General features: G+C 36.0%; 1 protein-coding gene across 2 annotated transcripts in view; it reads left to right on the top strand.

Annotated features, from left to right (window-relative positions):
- The window catches only part of COP1 (COP1 E3 ubiquitin ligase), a 247,250-nt gene extending 232,962 nt beyond the window's left edge, over positions 1–14,288 (top strand). For both annotated transcript variants that reach the window (XM_045069660.1, XM_045069659.1), the window contains exons 19-20: positions 11,827–11,871; positions 13,947–14,288. In XM_045069660.1, coding sequence (XP_044925595.1) covers positions 11,827–11,871; positions 13,947–13,964 — 63 coding nt within the window. In that variant the 3' untranslated portion in view covers positions 13,965–14,288. The remainder of the gene's footprint in view (positions 1–11,826; positions 11,872–13,946) is intronic.
- Positions 14,289–18,554: the final 4,266 nt, after the last annotated feature.

Below are 18,554 nucleotides of genomic sequence, written 5' to 3'. Positions count from 1 at the left end.
GGGGAGCGTGGTTAAGATTTTTTCTCTCTCCCTCTGCCCACCCCCACTCTCTCTTCCCCAAAAAAAAAGGCAGATGCAATGACTTTCCCCTAAAACCACTCACTTATAAGCTGCATATTCTTTGCCAGATATTTATATGTGTGTCTTAATAACAACTCTGTTAGTTCCCTTCCCTTCCCTTTGTTAGTTCTGTTAGCTCAGTTTTATTTTATTTTTGAGAAGACTGAGATTTAGAGAGGTTACATAACTTGTCCATGATAATGATAATGTAGTTTGGAAGTGTGAGACCACTGAACTTAAGTGTGACTCCAGTGAATGTTTATTCCACTTTGCTACTCTGGCTTATCTGTACAGTGTATTTTTGTCCACATGTTTTGTTAATTTGATTTTTAAGAATATGGATTGTCTTACATAGTCAGATCCATTTCATCCTGGGGGCCAGTTAATAATATGTCCAGAAATAAAGAAGTGACCTCTGTGGAATTGCTTTTCCTGTAAGAGAAACCTAGAGACTTCTCTTAGGTGATCAAGGGGCTTAGAATTGAATATAAAATATGGTTTGTCACTTTAACAAGGATGAAATCCCAAGTTTAAAGTAGGGTTATTTGTTACCTGAAACTCAAACAAGGTAGGGAGAGAGTAGAATCACCAGGTAGAAAAAAGATTCTTTTACATCCTGAGATAACCCTGAAGACTGGCTTGATCTGCCATGCAGTTGAAGTTCACAGTAACGATGCAAAGTTTTTCTGGAAAGATTTCACTTCTGATCACAGTAGTTACTTCAGGTACTCAGAAAAGGGGAGTGAGAGATACTTTTCTCCTATTCTTTGTACTGTTTGAATTTTTGCCACATATGTATATCACCAGTTGAAGTAAACCAATAAATATTAAAAAGAAAGAAAGGTGTCACAGTGACCTCTGAGGAATGGGATGTTATTGTCTCCATTTTTCTTTTAATCCAGCAGCTTATTAACTTCCTTACTAATTTTAATTATCAATTTCTAGATTCCTGGAATATTCTATGTGCATAATAATATGATCCACAAGTAATGAAAGTTTAGTTTTTACTTTCCCAATTTTATACCTAATTTTTATTCATTTTAGTGTAATGTTGAAGGGAAGTGATGATACCTGGCATTTTCATCTTTTTACTCACAAAAGGGAAAACTTTTGAATATATAAGATTTTTGTAGAAACCTTATAAGGAAGTTTCTTTCAATTTTCAGCTTGCACAGAGTTCTCACCATAAATGAAGCTGGAGTATATTGCTTTCTTTTGTACCTATTGAAGATGATTTAATAATTATCTTTTAAATATTGAGTGATATTTTTTTCTAATCTTTAATCAATTGTACCTCATTGGAATAAGCCCAACTTGGTCAAGATGTATTATTCATATATATTATTAAAATTGACCTGCTGCTATTCCATTTGGGATTTTTTCATCTATTTTCATGAAAAACATTGGTCTAGAATCTTCCTTTCTTTTATTGTTCTTGTCACATTTTGATTTCATAATTATGTTAAGTTTCATGAAAAAAATTAAGCAGTCTCCTGTGGACAAATATGTGATATTAAAAGTACTCTATTCTTGAATATTTGACTGAGCTTGTAGATAAAGCCATGTAAGCCTAAGGTAGAGAAAAGTTTTTGACAGTTGACTTTTTTTTTTTTAATGCCTTTCAGATGATTCATGTTTTCTTTGTCTTCTTGCTCATTTGCGGTCAGTTTTTTGTAAGAATTTTTATACGTGGTTTAAGTATTCAAATTTGTTAACAAAGATTTTTATTTCCATTTTTTTCGTACAAAATTACTCATTCTGAGAGCAGGAGTCAGTTCAACGTAATGCTTAACATTTGGGAAAAATTAAGTAAGAAAAGGGCTATATTCTGATTTTTGTTTAATGATTATCTTCCTTTGTTATAAATGTTTATCATCATGAGTACCAAGACTTACACATAAAACCACTTTTGTTTTATGGGAGTCCATGAAGATAATATGTCTGTCCATTTATTCAGGTGTTCTTTGATATCTTTCAACATTGTTTAATATTTTCAACATGCAGATCTTAATATATTTTAAGCTTGTCCCTAAGTAGTTCATGTTTCTGATGCCATTGTAAATGGTATCTTTTAAAAATCCATTTGCTGGGACGCCGGGGTGTCTCAGTTGGTTGAGCGAGCAGCTGTCTTCGGCTCAGGTCATAATCCCGGCATTTTGGGATCGAGTCCTACATCGGGCTCCTTGCTCAGGAGGGAGCCTACTTCTCCCTCTGCCTCTACCTACCACTCTGTCTGCCTGTGCTTGGGTGTTCTCTAACAAATAAATAAATAAATAGAATAAAAAATAAAAAATCCATTTGCTAATTATTCATCATTTTTAATTTATAGAAATATATTGATTTTGATACAATGACATATCTGACAATGCTGCTAGATCAGGTTATTAGTTTTAGTAGCTTTTTTTAAGATTTATTATGCTTTTCTACATAGGCAATCATGTCATTTACAAATAAAGATAATTTTACTGCTTCCTTTCTCATCTGTTTGTTTTTTCTTTCTTTTTCTTGACTGTTACATGGGGTAGGACCTCTAATAGAAGTGGTAAAAGCAAACATCCTTCCCTTGCCCCTCCAGTCTGGAAGAGAAAGAGTTCAGTATTTCACCATTAAGTGTGATGTTAGCTTAAAGTTTTTCATAGGAATTCCTTATAACCTTGAGGGATTTCCTTTCTGTTCTTCATTTGGTAGGTGCTAGGAGTTCTTTTTATGAATAAGTTTTAAATTCTGTCATATTAAATTCTTTGTCAATTATGATTATGTGATTTCCCGTTCTGTTTAAAATGGTGAATTACATTCATTTTTTTTTTTAATGTTAAGCCAACTAGAATATCTTGATAAATCCTAGATAGACATGATGCATTATTCTTTGTATGTGGCAAAATTCTGCTTATTTTGTTAAGGGTTAAATCTGTTTGTGAAGGCATTTGGTCTGCATTTTTTTTTATAATGTCTTTCTGTGACTTTGTCTAATAAACTGAGTTTGGAAGTGTTCCTTTCTCCTGTTATTCTGACTTTATCTTTCTTTATCTTTCTTCTCGGAATTTGCATCTTTCATAGAATTTATACATTTAATTGCCTGTCAATTTTCTTGGCATAAAGTTGTCTATATTTATTCTCTATCCTTTTTAATAACTGTAGGATAATCCCCTCATTCATTCCTGATATTGTTAATTTACCTTTATCTTTTTTTTAATCAATTTATTTCAAAAACTAGCTTTTGTTTTTAATAATTTTTACCTATTTTTTACCTTATTTTATTGATTTCTGCTTTTTATTATTATCATGTTTATACTTATGTCTAATTTGCTTTTTATCCTTTTCTTAAGCTATACCTTAATACATTATTGATGTTAAACCTTTCTGCTTTATTATTACAGGCATTTAGAGAGATAATTTTCTAAGTGCTATTTGTGACTAGTTATACAAATTTTGAATGTTGTGTGTGTGTGTGTGTGTGTGTTTAAGATTGATTTATTTATTTGTCAGAGAGAGAGAGAGCAAGAGCACACAAGCAGGGTGAGCAGCAGGCAGAGAGAAAAGCAGGCTTCACACTGAGCAGAGAGCCCCATGTGGGACTTGATCCCAAGACCCTGAGATCATGACCTGAGCCAAAGCAGACATGTAACTAACTGAGCCACCCAGGCATCCCAATAGGTTGTGTTTTTAGTATCTTTTAGTTCAATATAGTTTTTCAAACCTTGGGGGTTCTTATTTGAGCCCCGTTTTTTTTAAATCTTCAAATATTTAGGGATTTTTTCAGGTGTCTGTTACTGTTTTTGAGTTTGGTTCTGTTTGGTCAGAGAACATACTTGCATAATTTCAGTCTTTTTTAAGTGTATTGAGATTTGTTTTAATGGTCTGGCACATTGTCTTGGTGAATAGTTCACATGCACTTGAAAAGAATGTATACTTTTTGCCATTTAAGTGAGATTTATGTAAATGTTAATTTGCTCAGTTTATTTTGTTAATATTATTCAAGGCTTTTATGTCTTTGATTTATATCTGCTTATTCTTTAAGTTATTGACCGGAGAGTATTGAAGTCTCCAAACACAAATATGGACTTGTCTGTTCCATTCAATTCCATCAGTTTTGCTTTGTGTATTTTGACACTCAGTTTTAAATAAATATGCATTTAGGATTTTATAAAATTAATTATAATTAATTATAAAATATCTCTTCTTATCCTTGGCCATATTCTTTGTCCTAAAGTCTACTTTTTTTGATATTAATAGAGGCATTCCAGCTTTTTTAAAAAAAGATTTTATTTATTTGACAGAGAGATCACAGGTAGGCAGAGAAGCAAGCAGAGGGGGCGGGGAAGCAGGCTCCCTGCTGAGCAGAGAGCCTGATGTGGGGCTCGATCCCAGGACCCTGAGACTATGAGCCGAGCTGAAGGCAGAGGCTTAACCCACTGAGCCACCCAGGTGCCCTGGCTTTTTTTTTTTTTTTTTTAAAGATTTATATATATATTTGAAGAGAGAATGCACGTTCATGCACAAATGGAGGAGGGGCAGGGACAAGCGTAAAGAGGGAGAGAATCTTTTTTAAGCAGACTCTGGATGGGGTACAGAGCCCAACACAGGGCTTACTCTCACAACCCTGAGATCATGCATAACCTGAGCAGAAACCAAGAGTTGGATGCTTAATCCACTGTACCACCCAGATGCCCGGGCCATTCCAGCTTTCTTAGGATTAATACTTGCATAGTGTATTTCCCTTCCTTTTACTTTGTATCTTTGTTTTTTAAAATTAAAAGACTTTAAGTGTTTTATGGACAGCATAGAGTTGGTCTTGCTGTTTTATCAAGTCTTAACAGTCTCTGCCTTTTCATTGTAGTATTTACACCATTTACATTTTCTTATCAGTAACATTGGCTATTTGTCTACCATCTTGCTATTTGTTTTCTGTTTATTCTATGTGTTCTATTTCCCCATGTTCTTCATTTCCTTTCCTTTCTTTTTAAATTATTTTTATAATTCATCTTATCTACTAGCTTATCAGCTATACTAATTCTTTTTTAGTGGTTTCTCTAAGGTTCGTGATATTCCTATTAAACTTACCAAGGTCTGTCTTCAGATTACAACCCTTTATGCATTATGGAAGAATGTTAACAGTAATATACTTCTATTTCCCTATTTTATCTTGTGCACTTTTGCTATCATATGTGTTGCTTCTTTTTATTTTATAATAACCATAATACGTTGTTAATTATTTTTGCTTTAAATGGAAAATTATCTGTTAAGAAAATTAAAAACAAGAGAGCAAGTATCTTTTATATTTACCCACATAATAACAATTTACAGCACCCTTCATCTTTTTGTTTAGATCTGAATTTTCATGTGGTATAAGAACTTTCTTTAACAGTTTCTTATAGTGCAGTTCTGCTATCTCAGCTGTAGTTTTTTTGAAAATAATCTTTTACTTTTGAATAATATTTCTAGGTTGACAGTTTTCTTCTTTCATTACCTTAAAGATACTGTTTTATTGCCTTGTATTGCTTCTGATGACAAATTGGTGATGTTGTTCCTGTATGTAATGTCTGTTTCTCCTCTGGCAGTTTCTAAGATTTTCTCTTTCTTACACGTTTTTAGCAGTTTATCATGTGCCATGATGTAGTGGTATTTGTGGGTACTTTGTGGTTTTTAGATTTGGAAAATTTTTAAATTTGGATCTTCGTATACTTTTTCTGACTCCTCCTCTATTTGAGATTCCAGTTACATATTTGCTAGATTGTGTGTTGTCTTATGGTCACACAAATGCTTTTTTTGTTTGTTTGTTTGTTTTTACTCTTCCCAGTCTTTCTCTTCTGCTTCCATTTCTGTTTTCTTTTTCCCATGTCAAATTTGTTGATGTTTTAGTCTCCACTGTTTCATCCATTGCTATGTCCATCCTTTGAAATTTTCATTTGGGATAACAGTACTTCTCAGGTGGAGAAATTCCATTTGGTCTTTATAATTATGGGTTCCATTTCTCTTAGTAAGTTCATTGTTTCCTTTAAATACTTGAGTATAGTTCTGTCTGCATTATAAATCCTCGTTTTGTTGCTTCTATTATCTTTATCATTTGGGATCTATTTTGCTCATTGATTTTTCTTTTTCCTCCTGAGTCATACATTTTGCCTCTTGAATGCTGTACATTGTAATTTCTTCATTGTTGAGTGTCTGGATTTTGTTGAATGTTTTTAAGAGTCTTAAAGTTTGGGGGTGTTTGGCTGGCTCAGTCAGTGGAGCGTGTGACTCTTGATCCCAGGGTTGTTAGTTCAAGTCCCACATTGGGTACAGAGATTACTTAAAAACAGGGTTTTAAAAAAAATAAGTTATAAAAAGAAAAGAGTATTAATGTTTGGGTTTTTAAAAAGGATTTTTATTTATTTATTAGAGAGGACATGTGTGGAGGTGGGTAAGTTGCAGAGGGAGAGGGAGAAACAAACTCCCCACTGAGCAAGGAGCCTGGCATGGGGCTCTATCCCAGGACCCTGAGATCATGACCTTTGCCAAAGGTAGACGCTTAACCCACCGAGCCTTTTGGGCACCCTAAAGTTGTCTTGATAGAAAGTTGTTTTGGGGGATAAACTTGATTTTTTTTACTCGTTTTTAAGTTGTATTAGAGTGACTCTAGAGTAGCCGTCAGCAAACTTTTTCTTAAAGAACCACATTGCAAATATTTTAGGCTTTGCAGGCCATGCAGTCTCTGCTGCAGTTCCTTGATTCTGCTCCTCTAGTGCAGGAGCAGCCATAGACAGTATATAATCAAATTATCACAGCTACGTTCCATTAAGACTGAAATACCAAAGACAGGCATTAGGCTAGATTTGGCCTATAAGTGATAGTTTGCTGATCCCTGGTCTAGAGAAACATTTACTTTAAGGCTAATTTAGTCTTCCTAACAAGACACGGCCCATTTGGGTACTCTGCTGAATGTTGTAGATGTTCAGGGAGGTTTCTTCACTGTGGCTGCTCAAAGCTCAAACATCCCCTAATTCCATGTGAAGTCTGGCATTTGATAATGTTATTATAGATTGTCAATAGTTGTACTTCCCCTGTTCATTGTTATTTTGCTGGCCTTGTTTAGTTTAATCCTGTTTATATGTAGTTTATTATAACAACATACAATCAAGGAGACAGACCCCCATGCAGATTCCTGGAGTGCTGCTTTTACTTTCTCCTGTGGTACTTGGCCCTACAAACTCCAGCTGCAGTACAGATATTCTGAACTTGTTCCTGTCTCCTCAGCTTAGTAAGTCTGCTATGGTCTGCTTGTGTATTCCTGTTTGAATTCCCCTTCTTGCTTTGCGGTTTGGAAGTTGCCTCCAAGCAGAAAGCCAGGGTAATTAGAGGACTCACCTTCTTATAAGGATCATAGTTCGATACGGCCTGTTACCCAACGTTGTCTTAAATATTTTGTTCGGTTTTCTAGTTGCTTATAGCAGGACAGCAGATCCATTCTGTTTATTCTGTCCAAGCCAGAAATGGGTTATTTTTTAACATATTCATTTCTTTCTCTCTCCTTTTTTAAAAGATTTTATTTACTTATTTGTCAGAGAGAGAAAGAGAGTGCGCGCACAAGCAGGCAGAGGCAGAGAGAGAAGTCGGCTCCCCTCTGAGCAAGGAGCCCGGTGTGGGACTCGATTCCAGGACCCTGGGATCATGACCTGAGCTGAAGGCAGGCGCTTAACCGACTGAGCCACCCAGGCCTCCCCACCATATTAATTTCTATAGTAAAATTATTTCACATTCAGAATCATTTCTGTCAGTCTCTAAGAATAAATCCTCCAATTGCAAACTAAGCGAGCTTGCTCAGAGTTGTAACATACTAGTTATAATGGCACTTTTTGTAGGCAAGCTAGCAAAGAGAAAATTGTTCCAGTAGATGCTAGTTTTGTTTCAGTATACCTTAGTGTAGTATCAATGGCTTCAAGCAAGTTGGTATTATGTTTGTGTATATGTCTTCTATTTTTATAAAAGACTTACTGCTCTTTTTTCCATTATTTTTTTAAAATCTCTCTGTATTAAGAAAATAGTAGATACATGATTAGCTTAACCCTGAGCATAGTTTTGCAGCAAAACTGCCATTTTTTTTTTCCAGTTTGTCTAAACTGCCAGTTTTTAAGGGAGAGAGGAAAAACATAATGAGACTTACTGGCTGGCATTTTTATTTTATTTAGCAAGTAAAAGCAGCCCATTGAGCCAGAACTTATGTACATTAAGGCTGTGGCGGACTTTAGCTACAGCTAAGAATTACCAGTGATTCAAAATGTAAACAAGAATCATTAAAAAACTGTAGTAATAATCTTGTGCTTGTCACTTCTATACCTCTATGCTAAAGTAAAATACCTGGTTTTATTTTTCTAATGCATGCAAAAGTTAATTTATCTTATGCTAATATTTGGCTAAAAGACACTTTAACCCTAAATCCCTTTAAAAGTTCATGGTCTTGGGGTACCTGGGTGGCTCAGTGGGTTAAGGCCTCTGCCCTCGGCTCAGGTCGTGGTCCCAGGGTTCTGGGATCAAGCCCCGCTGAGCAGGGAGCCTGCTTCCTCCTCTCTCTCTCTCTCTGCCTGCCTCTCTGCTTGCTTGTGATCTCTGTCTGGCAAATAAATAAATAAAATCTTTAAAAAAAAAAGTTCATGGTCTTGGGACACCTAGATGGCTCAGTCAGTTAAACAGCTGACTCTTTTGATTTCGGTTCAGGTCATGATCTCAGGGTCTTAGGATAAGGCCCTGTGTTGGGCTCCCCACTCAGCAAGGAGTCTGCTTGAGGATTCTCTCTCCCTTTGCCTCTGCCCCTCCTCATCCATTTCCACACCCGCTCTGGCATGCACTCACTCTCTCTGTCTCTCTCTCTCTAAAATAAATCTTTGTAAAAAATAAAAGTTCATAGTCTATACAGGGAGGGGCATACTGAGATGTAAAGCTATTTTTCTTTCATTGTTTGTTACTTTGGATAGTTTTGAGTATTTCTAAGAAATTGGGACACCTGTCACCTATATATGAGTCCCCCCCAAAAAAACAATGCCAGTTGGACAGGTGTGTTGACTTATTTGTAAATGAAATGTGTATTTCCACAAGAAAATATGTAGAGTTAACCCTTTGGTAGCATGTAATATGGTACCATCTTTAAGGCCATAATAGTCCTGAGGTTAGAGACAGTATTATTCATTTCGGAGAGCTATCAGATATCTTCCTTCTTGGGTTTAGCTTAGTAATTGTGTAAACCTCAAGCTCCTCTTATGTGATAATCTAACTAGATTAGATTCTCTTATTAAGAGAATTTATTAAGTCCAGTTTTTCATACTGTATGATAATATACCATGCTTTTCTAAGCTTTCCTTCCACCAAGAATTAGAACTATGAATTATAGAGTTCATAAAATCTGTAACTGGTAGAGGTCGGTCCCTCTCTTCCGGGGATTGAGCCCTTATCTCCACCAGCTTTCTCCACCTTCTTCCTTTGTATTACAGGTGACTACGACCAAAGTGGCAGAGAGAGTGCCTTAGGCTATAAATTCTCACCGCCCTGACATTGTTCCCACAGCAGAGGGAGCAGTTCTCAGTGACTGAAACATCAAATGATGGGCGGCAGTTGCCTTCCTAGATACTGGAGTCATTCCTCAAGCAGAAATTAGATTGATCATTGCTATTTGTAGCTTCAGTCCTGGATGGTGTTCACAGACGAATCATTTCTGGGTCCGCTGGTGACTGTTGTGATGTCACATAGCTTGTTTAAAATTCTTTCTAGAAAGAAATCCGCATGGTACCATACCATGCTTCTTTTGTTTTCTGAGGCAGGCATAGAAATTCTGCCTTTTGACCAGCTCAGAGTGAGTTATTATATTGCCTAATGATACTCCAAATTCTCTCCAACCAGCTTCTTCATTCGGGTAGCTACAAGAGTGAATAAATCTCAAATTTATCTCTGTCTCCTCACCCCCCCTCCTCAGTCCTATATGGAAGTATTAATTCTACACTCATTTGGTCCAGAAGTAGCCTGTAATTCCCCAAAGTAAAATATTGAAACTAATTCTATAGTGGGTACTCTATTACTTGTGTTACTGTTTTCAAAAATACAGGTGCTGATTTAAGGGAAAACCTCAGCCAGGAACGTATCAGTTTAGGGGAAGAAAGAGTTTTCCTTAACTCTCTTAGGGGCCCTGACTGGATCTAAAAACTATACAAGACAGATTGACAGGAGAAAACCATACAAATTATCTAATAGAAGTTTTACATATTGTCAGAACCTTCATAAGGAAATGGCGACCCAAATAAACAGACCTTTGTATTTTATGCCAGGTGTGATGAAGAGTGGGTCGTGGTGTAGAAATGTGGATAGATTAAGGAATATGAGGTAATTGTTGAAAGTTGGGAGAAACTTAGCAAGTTCTATTTGTTAAGATTCTTCTTGGAATCATTTTGTCTTTGGAGATAAGGATGCTTCTTTATTCTGGGAATAGGGAAAGCACCTCTCACATGAGGGTTTTATGACCTGTTTCAGGGGAAAAGGAGAGAGTGAGTGGGAGGTCAGGGTTCTGCTCCTGCTTCTGCTGTTTTCTCAGACTCCTTCAGCTTAAAATATTCAGATATGTCAAGGTACCATATTTTGGGCTGTTTCCTGAACCCCATCATCAGTGATTCCCATGCTCAACCCCATAAAAAACATCCTTGTGTTACTTTGTTATACTGCTATGACCATTGATGTTACCATTGACTACATCCAGGAATACTCGGATTCCCAAAATTTGGGGGATAGTGGAAGAAATTATTTATTTTCTCTTACACCATTAGCAATCAGATGAGCATTATTTTGAGTCACTTTATTAGGAATCAAAGGAAAATTTAAAAAATAGGAATGTATAAGTTTGTAGAGCACAGATGTCTTATATGAAGAAACTTAAGTTTAACTCATATTGGCTTTCCTGGCATATGGGTCAATTTCTTTCTTTCTCTTTCTCACTTTGTTTTGAAGCCTGTAGGATATTCAGGCAGATCCTATCTTTGAGGTTTGACCACTTTATCTGTTTCTCATAGGTATTATTTGGACTTGGTCTTTTCCATCAGCCATGTGGCCTCTGTCTCAGATTGAATCTGTTTACCCCCTTTTTGCAGACTTTCCATTCCTTTTCCCACCCTTCCTACTCTTTAGAGAAATGTTTTCCCCTCCAAGGCTTAGATATGTTAAATAGCTAAATTCTTTTGAAGTAATCACCAAAGTTATTAAAATGCATATACCGAATGATTGAATAATTAAAAGGAAACATAGCCTTTCTACTGCCAGATGAATAGTCACTTTTTTGGGAGGGGGGGTGGTTTCCTGATACCAGATAGCTCCCCAAAGAGATTATGCCAGAGATGTTGACAACATTTATATCAATTGTATCAATTGTTTCATGAGAGAAAGGGAATGAAGAGAGAGTTTTCTGTGGAAAGGATTAAAATAACTTTGTTTTTCTCAAATTACTTTTTTTTTTTTTTCATTTTATTTCAACCTTTGTTTCTCTTATTTTCCTTCCAGTGGTAATCTGTTTTTCTTTACATTTGAAATTTTCCTACTCTATTTTCAATTTTATTTTTTTTGTTCAAACTTAATCCTCAAAATTTGGGATTTTCTGTTTAAAATCGGTAGTTAAAACATGTTAAAGTTGGTTCTCCACTTTAGATTCTGTTGATGTCTGGGGTGAAATGAGAAATGAAAAATGAAAGGAAATTATTCTCTTGGACTGTCCTCCAGGAAATCCTTCTCTATACATTAAAAGTTCTTACTCTTTTCTAGGAATCCAATGTGCTGATTGCTGCTAACAGTCAGGGTACAATTAAGGTAAGCCATACATCTTCATTTTAAATTCAGATCTGTTTTTAGACTCTAACAGACTATAACATGGAAATGCAGAGCTGTACAAAATCTTGTACAAAACAAAATCTTAGAGATCATTCCAAGTCATGGTCTCTGTCCATGTAAAATGGCTTTGAGGGGAGGTTTATATGAACATCAGATAGATTGATAGCTGGTCAGAATGAAAAATGAATGAAGACTGTAAGTATTCACTGTGGGCCAAGCACTGCTACTTCTGTTATGCAGGTGTGTTCAGTGGACAAAATCCAAGATAAAGCATGGGATGCTTAGACATACACCAGATTTAAAAATCTCTGGTCTTATTTTATTCTTCTTTTCCTCGTGTTTATCTTCCTTTTCTTCCCTGACAAGTAGGGTTTTCCTCAGTTGCCAAGGGAAGAAAAGGTATTTTAGTATTTCACTGAAAATTGATCATGTGATCATGTAATTTGGAAATTTAAATGTCTCTTGGCATACAGTCACAAATTTTTTATACATAGCTTTCCACATACGTTTCTTTATAGTTAGGAGCTTATGGAATTAATAATGTTTTCTGATTATACTATTGGATATTTAGCACTTGAGCATGACACACTAGATAAATCCTGAGCTGAGCAGGGAACTTCTTAAACAAAACACCATTTGGGGTAATGGTTTTAGTACATGAGTTTGATTAGCACTAATTCTGTGGGTGCCTGTTCTTTCTACATATTCTCTGCTGACAGAGAAGTATCAGGAAGTGGTCTTTTAAAAATGATGTTTATTTATTTCTTCTGCCACTTAGCATTAATTTTACTGTGGCTTCCTTCCACTCATCCCAAGTGGAGAATGACCCAGCAACCAAGGGAGCAAACCTAAGCCTAACACATTGTCCTATGGAAATGAATTAAGTAAACTCAAAGCAGAACTGCACCGTTAGCTGGTTAAACTGATTTACATGTATACTCCTTTTTCTTCAGCTAGTTTATTTGGAAAGCCTCACTAGAGAGCCATGGACAACTTGAATGAAAGCTAGACTTTTGAACTGATTGGTGTTATGTTCTGGAATCTCAAGAAAGATGGTAGAAGGTCTTGGAATCTCTATTTTACATGGCTTTCTGCTGTCTCTCAGTTTTTCTTTATTCTCGTAGCGAGGCATGTCTTGAAAAAGCTGCACCTTATTCTTCAGCAAGTTTGGACTTAATTGAGATTGCTAATGTATCTACAGAAAGCTCAAAACTACACATGTACTTACAGAACCTCAGTGACAACTCAAGGTTTTGTTCAGTGGCATTGACCTCTTTTATTAAATCGGCTACTTGCCAAATATAAAGACAAAAAGCATCCTGGAAGCACAGGTACAAGTTAAGCCTTAGCACAGCAGGAGGGGAAAAGTTGCTCCTTTAGTTCTTTGCCACCTAGAATTGCAGTCTCCATATAACATAATCCTTTTGACAGTGTCTTACTGTCCTCAGCTTCTGTGTCCTTTCTTAGACATTCTTCAACTATTTTATAACTGATCATTGCTGTTGCTGCTTGTTTTTACTTTTAGCAGTATGACAACTTTCTCATATGACAAGATATGACTTGAACTTTAATAACTACCACAATACCTTGACATCAGATGATTGACTAAAAAATGAATGAAGCACTAGGAAAAGGCGAGATTTTAGGTCCTGTATGTTTTTGATTGCTATAAACTCTTTATCAGTGGAAGAAATAAATAGATTAAAATCCTGAGCAGCAATACTTAAAATTTTCTTTAGAATATGGTAAGCTATAAACATAAGTTCAAAACCATTCTATCACCCGGTTCATTTATCTGTATGTTTTATGTAAGTTAAAGGCTCCCTAGTTAACTGTGGAGCTAACTAATCTGAAAGAGTTCATGCAACTGTTGAATTGAAAGGAAGGAAGGATCAATGTCTAATCCCTTCTAATTCTTTAGCATTTTAGCAGTTAGGAAAAGTTTTCTTGATATGGTTCTCCATTTACAGTACAGTAAAGATTCATTAAACTTTCCATATTTCAGAATGATTATATCAAACTGATCCTTTTTTCCTTGTTTTCCCCCTGATTAGGTGCTGGAGTTGGTATGAAGGGTTTACTCAAGTTAAATTGTGTTTGATCCTGCTGAAATACATCTGCAGCTGACAATGAGAGAAGACAGAAACTGTCCTGTAATGTCTCTCCCCAAAGTCATCATGGGTTTTGGATTTGTTTTGAGTATTTTTTTTTCCTTTTCTTTTCTCCTTCATGACCTTTGGGACATTGGGACTACCCAGTGAACTCTCCACCATCAATGTAACTCTATGGACTTTGCTGCTGTTGGTGGTGTGGTTATCTAATTTTTGTGATAGGGAAAGAAATTCTTTTGAATAAAAATAAATAACAAAAAAATAATAAAAGTTTCTTGAGCCACAGCTGAGCTGCGAAAGTCTTTGTCAAAGATGGCAACAGATAATCTTTTCAAGAAGTCACACACATGAACTATGAATCATTTGTAAGGTCCTTATTTCCCAACCTCTTTGGAATTCTGCATATCAACATAAATGCAAAGATAGCTGGATTCCCTTGCAGGGAATGTAATGTTTATAGTAGGTGGGAAAATTAGTTAACTTTACCTTACATATTCATTCTGTGACCAGATTTATATCATCAACGAATACCGTACTTCAGTCCCTCTGGGTCTGGCCAGGGATCTAACATTTGACCAGTTGAGACCACATTCACACAGAAAGTAAATGGCTGGCTTAGTTGGTAGAGCATGTGACCAGGGTCGTGAGTTCAAGCCCCAAGTTGGGTGCAGAAATTATGTTAATTAATTATTTTTTTTTTAAAAATGGGAAAGGAATATCAGTCTGTGACAGCTGTTGTCTTTGCCTTTGCAATGTTGCCTAGACATACTTTAAGCCCTAAATGTAGACAAACTACCTTCAGTTTGTTAAATCGTAGCTATCAGATAGTTTTAGATATTAGTACCATCCTCAGCTGGACATCCTTAGCTGTCAACCCTGACTTTGAGCAGGGGTTAACAAACTTTCTGGAAAGGGGGCCAGATAGCCTATTTTAGGCTTTGAAGATCATGTGGTGTCTGCTATAATTATGCAGCTCTGCCACTGAAGCAGGAAAATATCCACAGACTTAGCAGGAAAAGAATTTGAAGCCCAATTTCCCCAATTACCAAGCCATATAATATCTTAGACTGTCTAGTTAATTTTATGTTGTTTTCAATTTGTAAAAAGGAATAAATTAGTAGTTTGAGTAGCAGGTCAAGCAAAAGTATTGTGAAGTGTGTGAGCACTTTTTAGAAAAAGATAAAAACAGAATTACAACCCACACATATTTTATAAAAACGGATGCATGGAGAAGCTTGGTATGGACAAATACATGAATGGTAAGGGTAATTGGAATATCCCACCGCATCCCTCTACACTCAAAATTACTGGGTTCTCATTTCATTATCTGAAACCTTCAGGTCAAATGCATTTTGGAATTTAGAACTTTTTGAATTTTAGAAAAGTAATAAAGTACATATACTGTATATTACATAACACCATCCAACAGGGTCTGGAGCAACACTCTGTTATCAAGTACATTAATATTTGTAGCAAAATGTATGAATGTTCACATTATATGAGATTAATAAGGTTTAAAAATAGTCTTGTATCAATTCAGACAGTTTTTCCCACCAAATGAGTTTGCCTCAAACTTAGGTGAAATTTTCAGTTTGCAGAGAGCTTCACGACAATTATATCTTACTCATTTTGGGGAGTGAAGCACCTGATAAACTTTTGGACTCAATTTTGAAAGGAAAGGTCACTATCATTCAAAAATTATACCTGTCAGCCAGAACAGTGTTAGGCATCCTTCATTTCTAAGATGAATGAATGACCTTTTGCAAAGATGCAGAAAGAATATTCAAATGTAGATTCTTGACTTAAAGAACTTAAGCAGATATGTCCAGAAAATCATCGAAATGGGAAGCAAAGAATTAACGCCTCTTTGAATGCATTTAAATAAAAGATTACTATGGTTTTTAATTTGGTCTGACTTTTTTTTTAATGTTTTATTTCAAGCTGTCAACATTGTAAGGTCATGTTAATTTCCATATGTGTGGAAGGATACAGTAAGTTACCTTTATTAGTTATCAAAGGGACTCAACTTTTTTAATTTATTTTTTATTTTCAGCATAACAGTATTCATTATTTTTGCACTACACCCAGTGCACCATGCAATCCGTGCCCTCTATAATACCCACCACCTGGTACCCCGACCTCGCACCCCCCCCCCGCCCCTTTAAGATTGTTTTTCAGAGTCCATAGTCTCTCATGATTCACCTCCTCTTCCAATTTCCCCCAACTCCCTTTTCCTCTCTAACTCCCCATGTCCTCCATGCTATTTGTTATGCTCCACAAATAAGTGAAACCATATGATAATCGACTCTCTCTGCTTGACTTATTTCACTCAGCATAATCTCTTCCAGTCCTGTCCATGTTGCTACAAAAGTTGGGTATTCAAAGGGACTCAACTTTTAAATAAATTGTTATTTTTAAAAGGCAGTGCTTTACTTAAATTTGTGTTTTTAACTTTTTCTTATAAATAGTGAGAAATCATTTTTAAATTTTTTTAGTCAAAATTTTAATTTTTTATAAACATATATTTTTATCCCCAGGGGTACAGGTCTGTGAATCGCCAGGTTTACACACTTCACAGCACTCACCATAGCACATACCATCCCCAATGTCCATAGCCCCACTCCCCTTTTCCCAACTCCCCTCCCCCCAGCAACACTCAGTTTGTTTTGTGAGATTAAGAGTCACTTATGGTTTGTTTCCCTCCCAATCCCACCTTGTCTCATTTATTCTTCTACTCCCTTAACCCCCCTTGTTGCATCTCCACTTCCTCATATCAGGGAGATCATATGATAGTTGTCTTTCTCCGATTGACTTATTTCACTAAGCATGATACCCTCTAGTTCCATCCACATCGTCGCAAATGGCAAGATTTTATATTTTTTTTGACGGCTGCATAGTATTCCATTGTGTATATATACCACATCTTTATTCATTCATCTGTTGATGGACATCTAGGTTCTTTCCATAGTTTGGCTGCTAGAACACGTACAGGAATTCAGTAAAGTGTCAGGATATAAAATCAGTGCACAGAAATCAGTTGCATTTCTTTACACCAACAACAAGACAGAAGAAAGAGAAATCAAGGAGACAATCCCATTTACAATCGCACCCAAAACTATAAGATACCTAGGAATAAACCTAACCAAAGAGGCTAAGAATCTATACTCAGAAAACTATAAAGTGCTCATGAAAGAAATTGAGGAAGACACAAAGAAATGGAAAAATGTTCCGTGCTCCTGGGATGGAAGAATAAATATTGTGAAAATGTCTATGCTACCTAAAGCAATCTACACATTTAATGCAATTCCTATCAAAGTACCATCCATTTTCTTCAAAGAAATGGAACAAATAATCCTAAAATTTATATAGAACCAGAAAAGACCTCGAATAGCCAAAGGAATATTGAAAAAGAAAGCCAAAGTTGGTGGCATCACAATTCCGGACTTCAAGCTCAATCACAAAGCTGTCATCATCAAGACAGCATGGTACTGGCACAGAAACAGACACATAGATCAATGGGACAGAATAGAGAGCCCAGAAATAGACCCTCAACTCTATGGTCAACTAATCTTTGACAAAGCAGGAAAGAATGTCCAATGGAAAAAGGACAGCCTCTTCAATAAATGGTGTTGGGAGAATTGGACAGCCACATGCAGAAAAATGAAACTGGATCATTTCTAAATTTAAGTCTTTGCAAGATGTCAGCATCAAACTATATCACTATTCCTTGGAAAAATAACACAATAGTTAAATAAAAATTAGCAATAATGTACATTTTAACCCGAGAAGAACTTCTAATTCAAAAATATGGGTCTTCATGTTTTAACCTAATCTTTATTTCAGTGGATTTGCAGGGGTTTCTTAGACATGGTTGAATTTATTCTCAGGCACACAACGTCTACTTATGACACATTAAAGATAGAAGAACTTTGTAAAATTCTTCTGAGAAAATTTAGTTACTAGACATCAAAAACTTTGTGGTACTGAGCCACAACTTCAGAAAGATGAGCATGGCTGGACCATTAAGCAAGGAAGAGATGAGCATAGTGTAAGTTTGAGGGCGTAGGGAAAGCCAGCAGATGTGCAGGGCCTTCTAGGATATGGTTGAAAATTTAAATTTTATTACAGAAGCAGTTAATAGGAAGGCTTAAGTGGAATGCCATACTTTGCTTTATGGTGAATGGATAGATAAGAACAGGAGTGCTATTAGAAAGGTGGTGAGTCAGGACTTAATGGTGGCTTCAACTGAGGTGGTAGCATGATCCAACCTAAAAACCTATTTCATCTTGATGGAGTTTACCATAGCTTTAATTCCTGTATCTTAGAAGATTCTTGATTAAAGTCTTTTTCTCACAGTAATTTGTGGCAACAAAGAATACAACTCAGAAAATTATTTCTTCAGTGTTTATGCAGGCTTCAATCACAGGTGTGGCTCTTGAGAACCTCATGGCTAGAATGTCTGTGTGCCGTCTTGGGAACCTCACTTCTCCAGTCTCAGAACTCGAAGATACTTAGCCTTGGTTCTGAATATAGAAGTATTGGCGATTGACC

The sequence above is a fragment of the Mustela putorius genome, unplaced genomic scaffold, assembly GCF_011764305.1.
Source record: "Mustela putorius furo isolate JIRA1106 unplaced genomic scaffold, ASM1176430v1.1 tig00003942_pilon_pilon_pilon, whole genome shotgun sequence".
NCBI classification, from domain to species: domain Eukaryota; kingdom Metazoa; phylum Chordata; class Mammalia; order Carnivora; family Mustelidae; genus Mustela; species Mustela putorius.
This window is presented reverse-complemented; position numbering and strand designations above follow the sequence as displayed.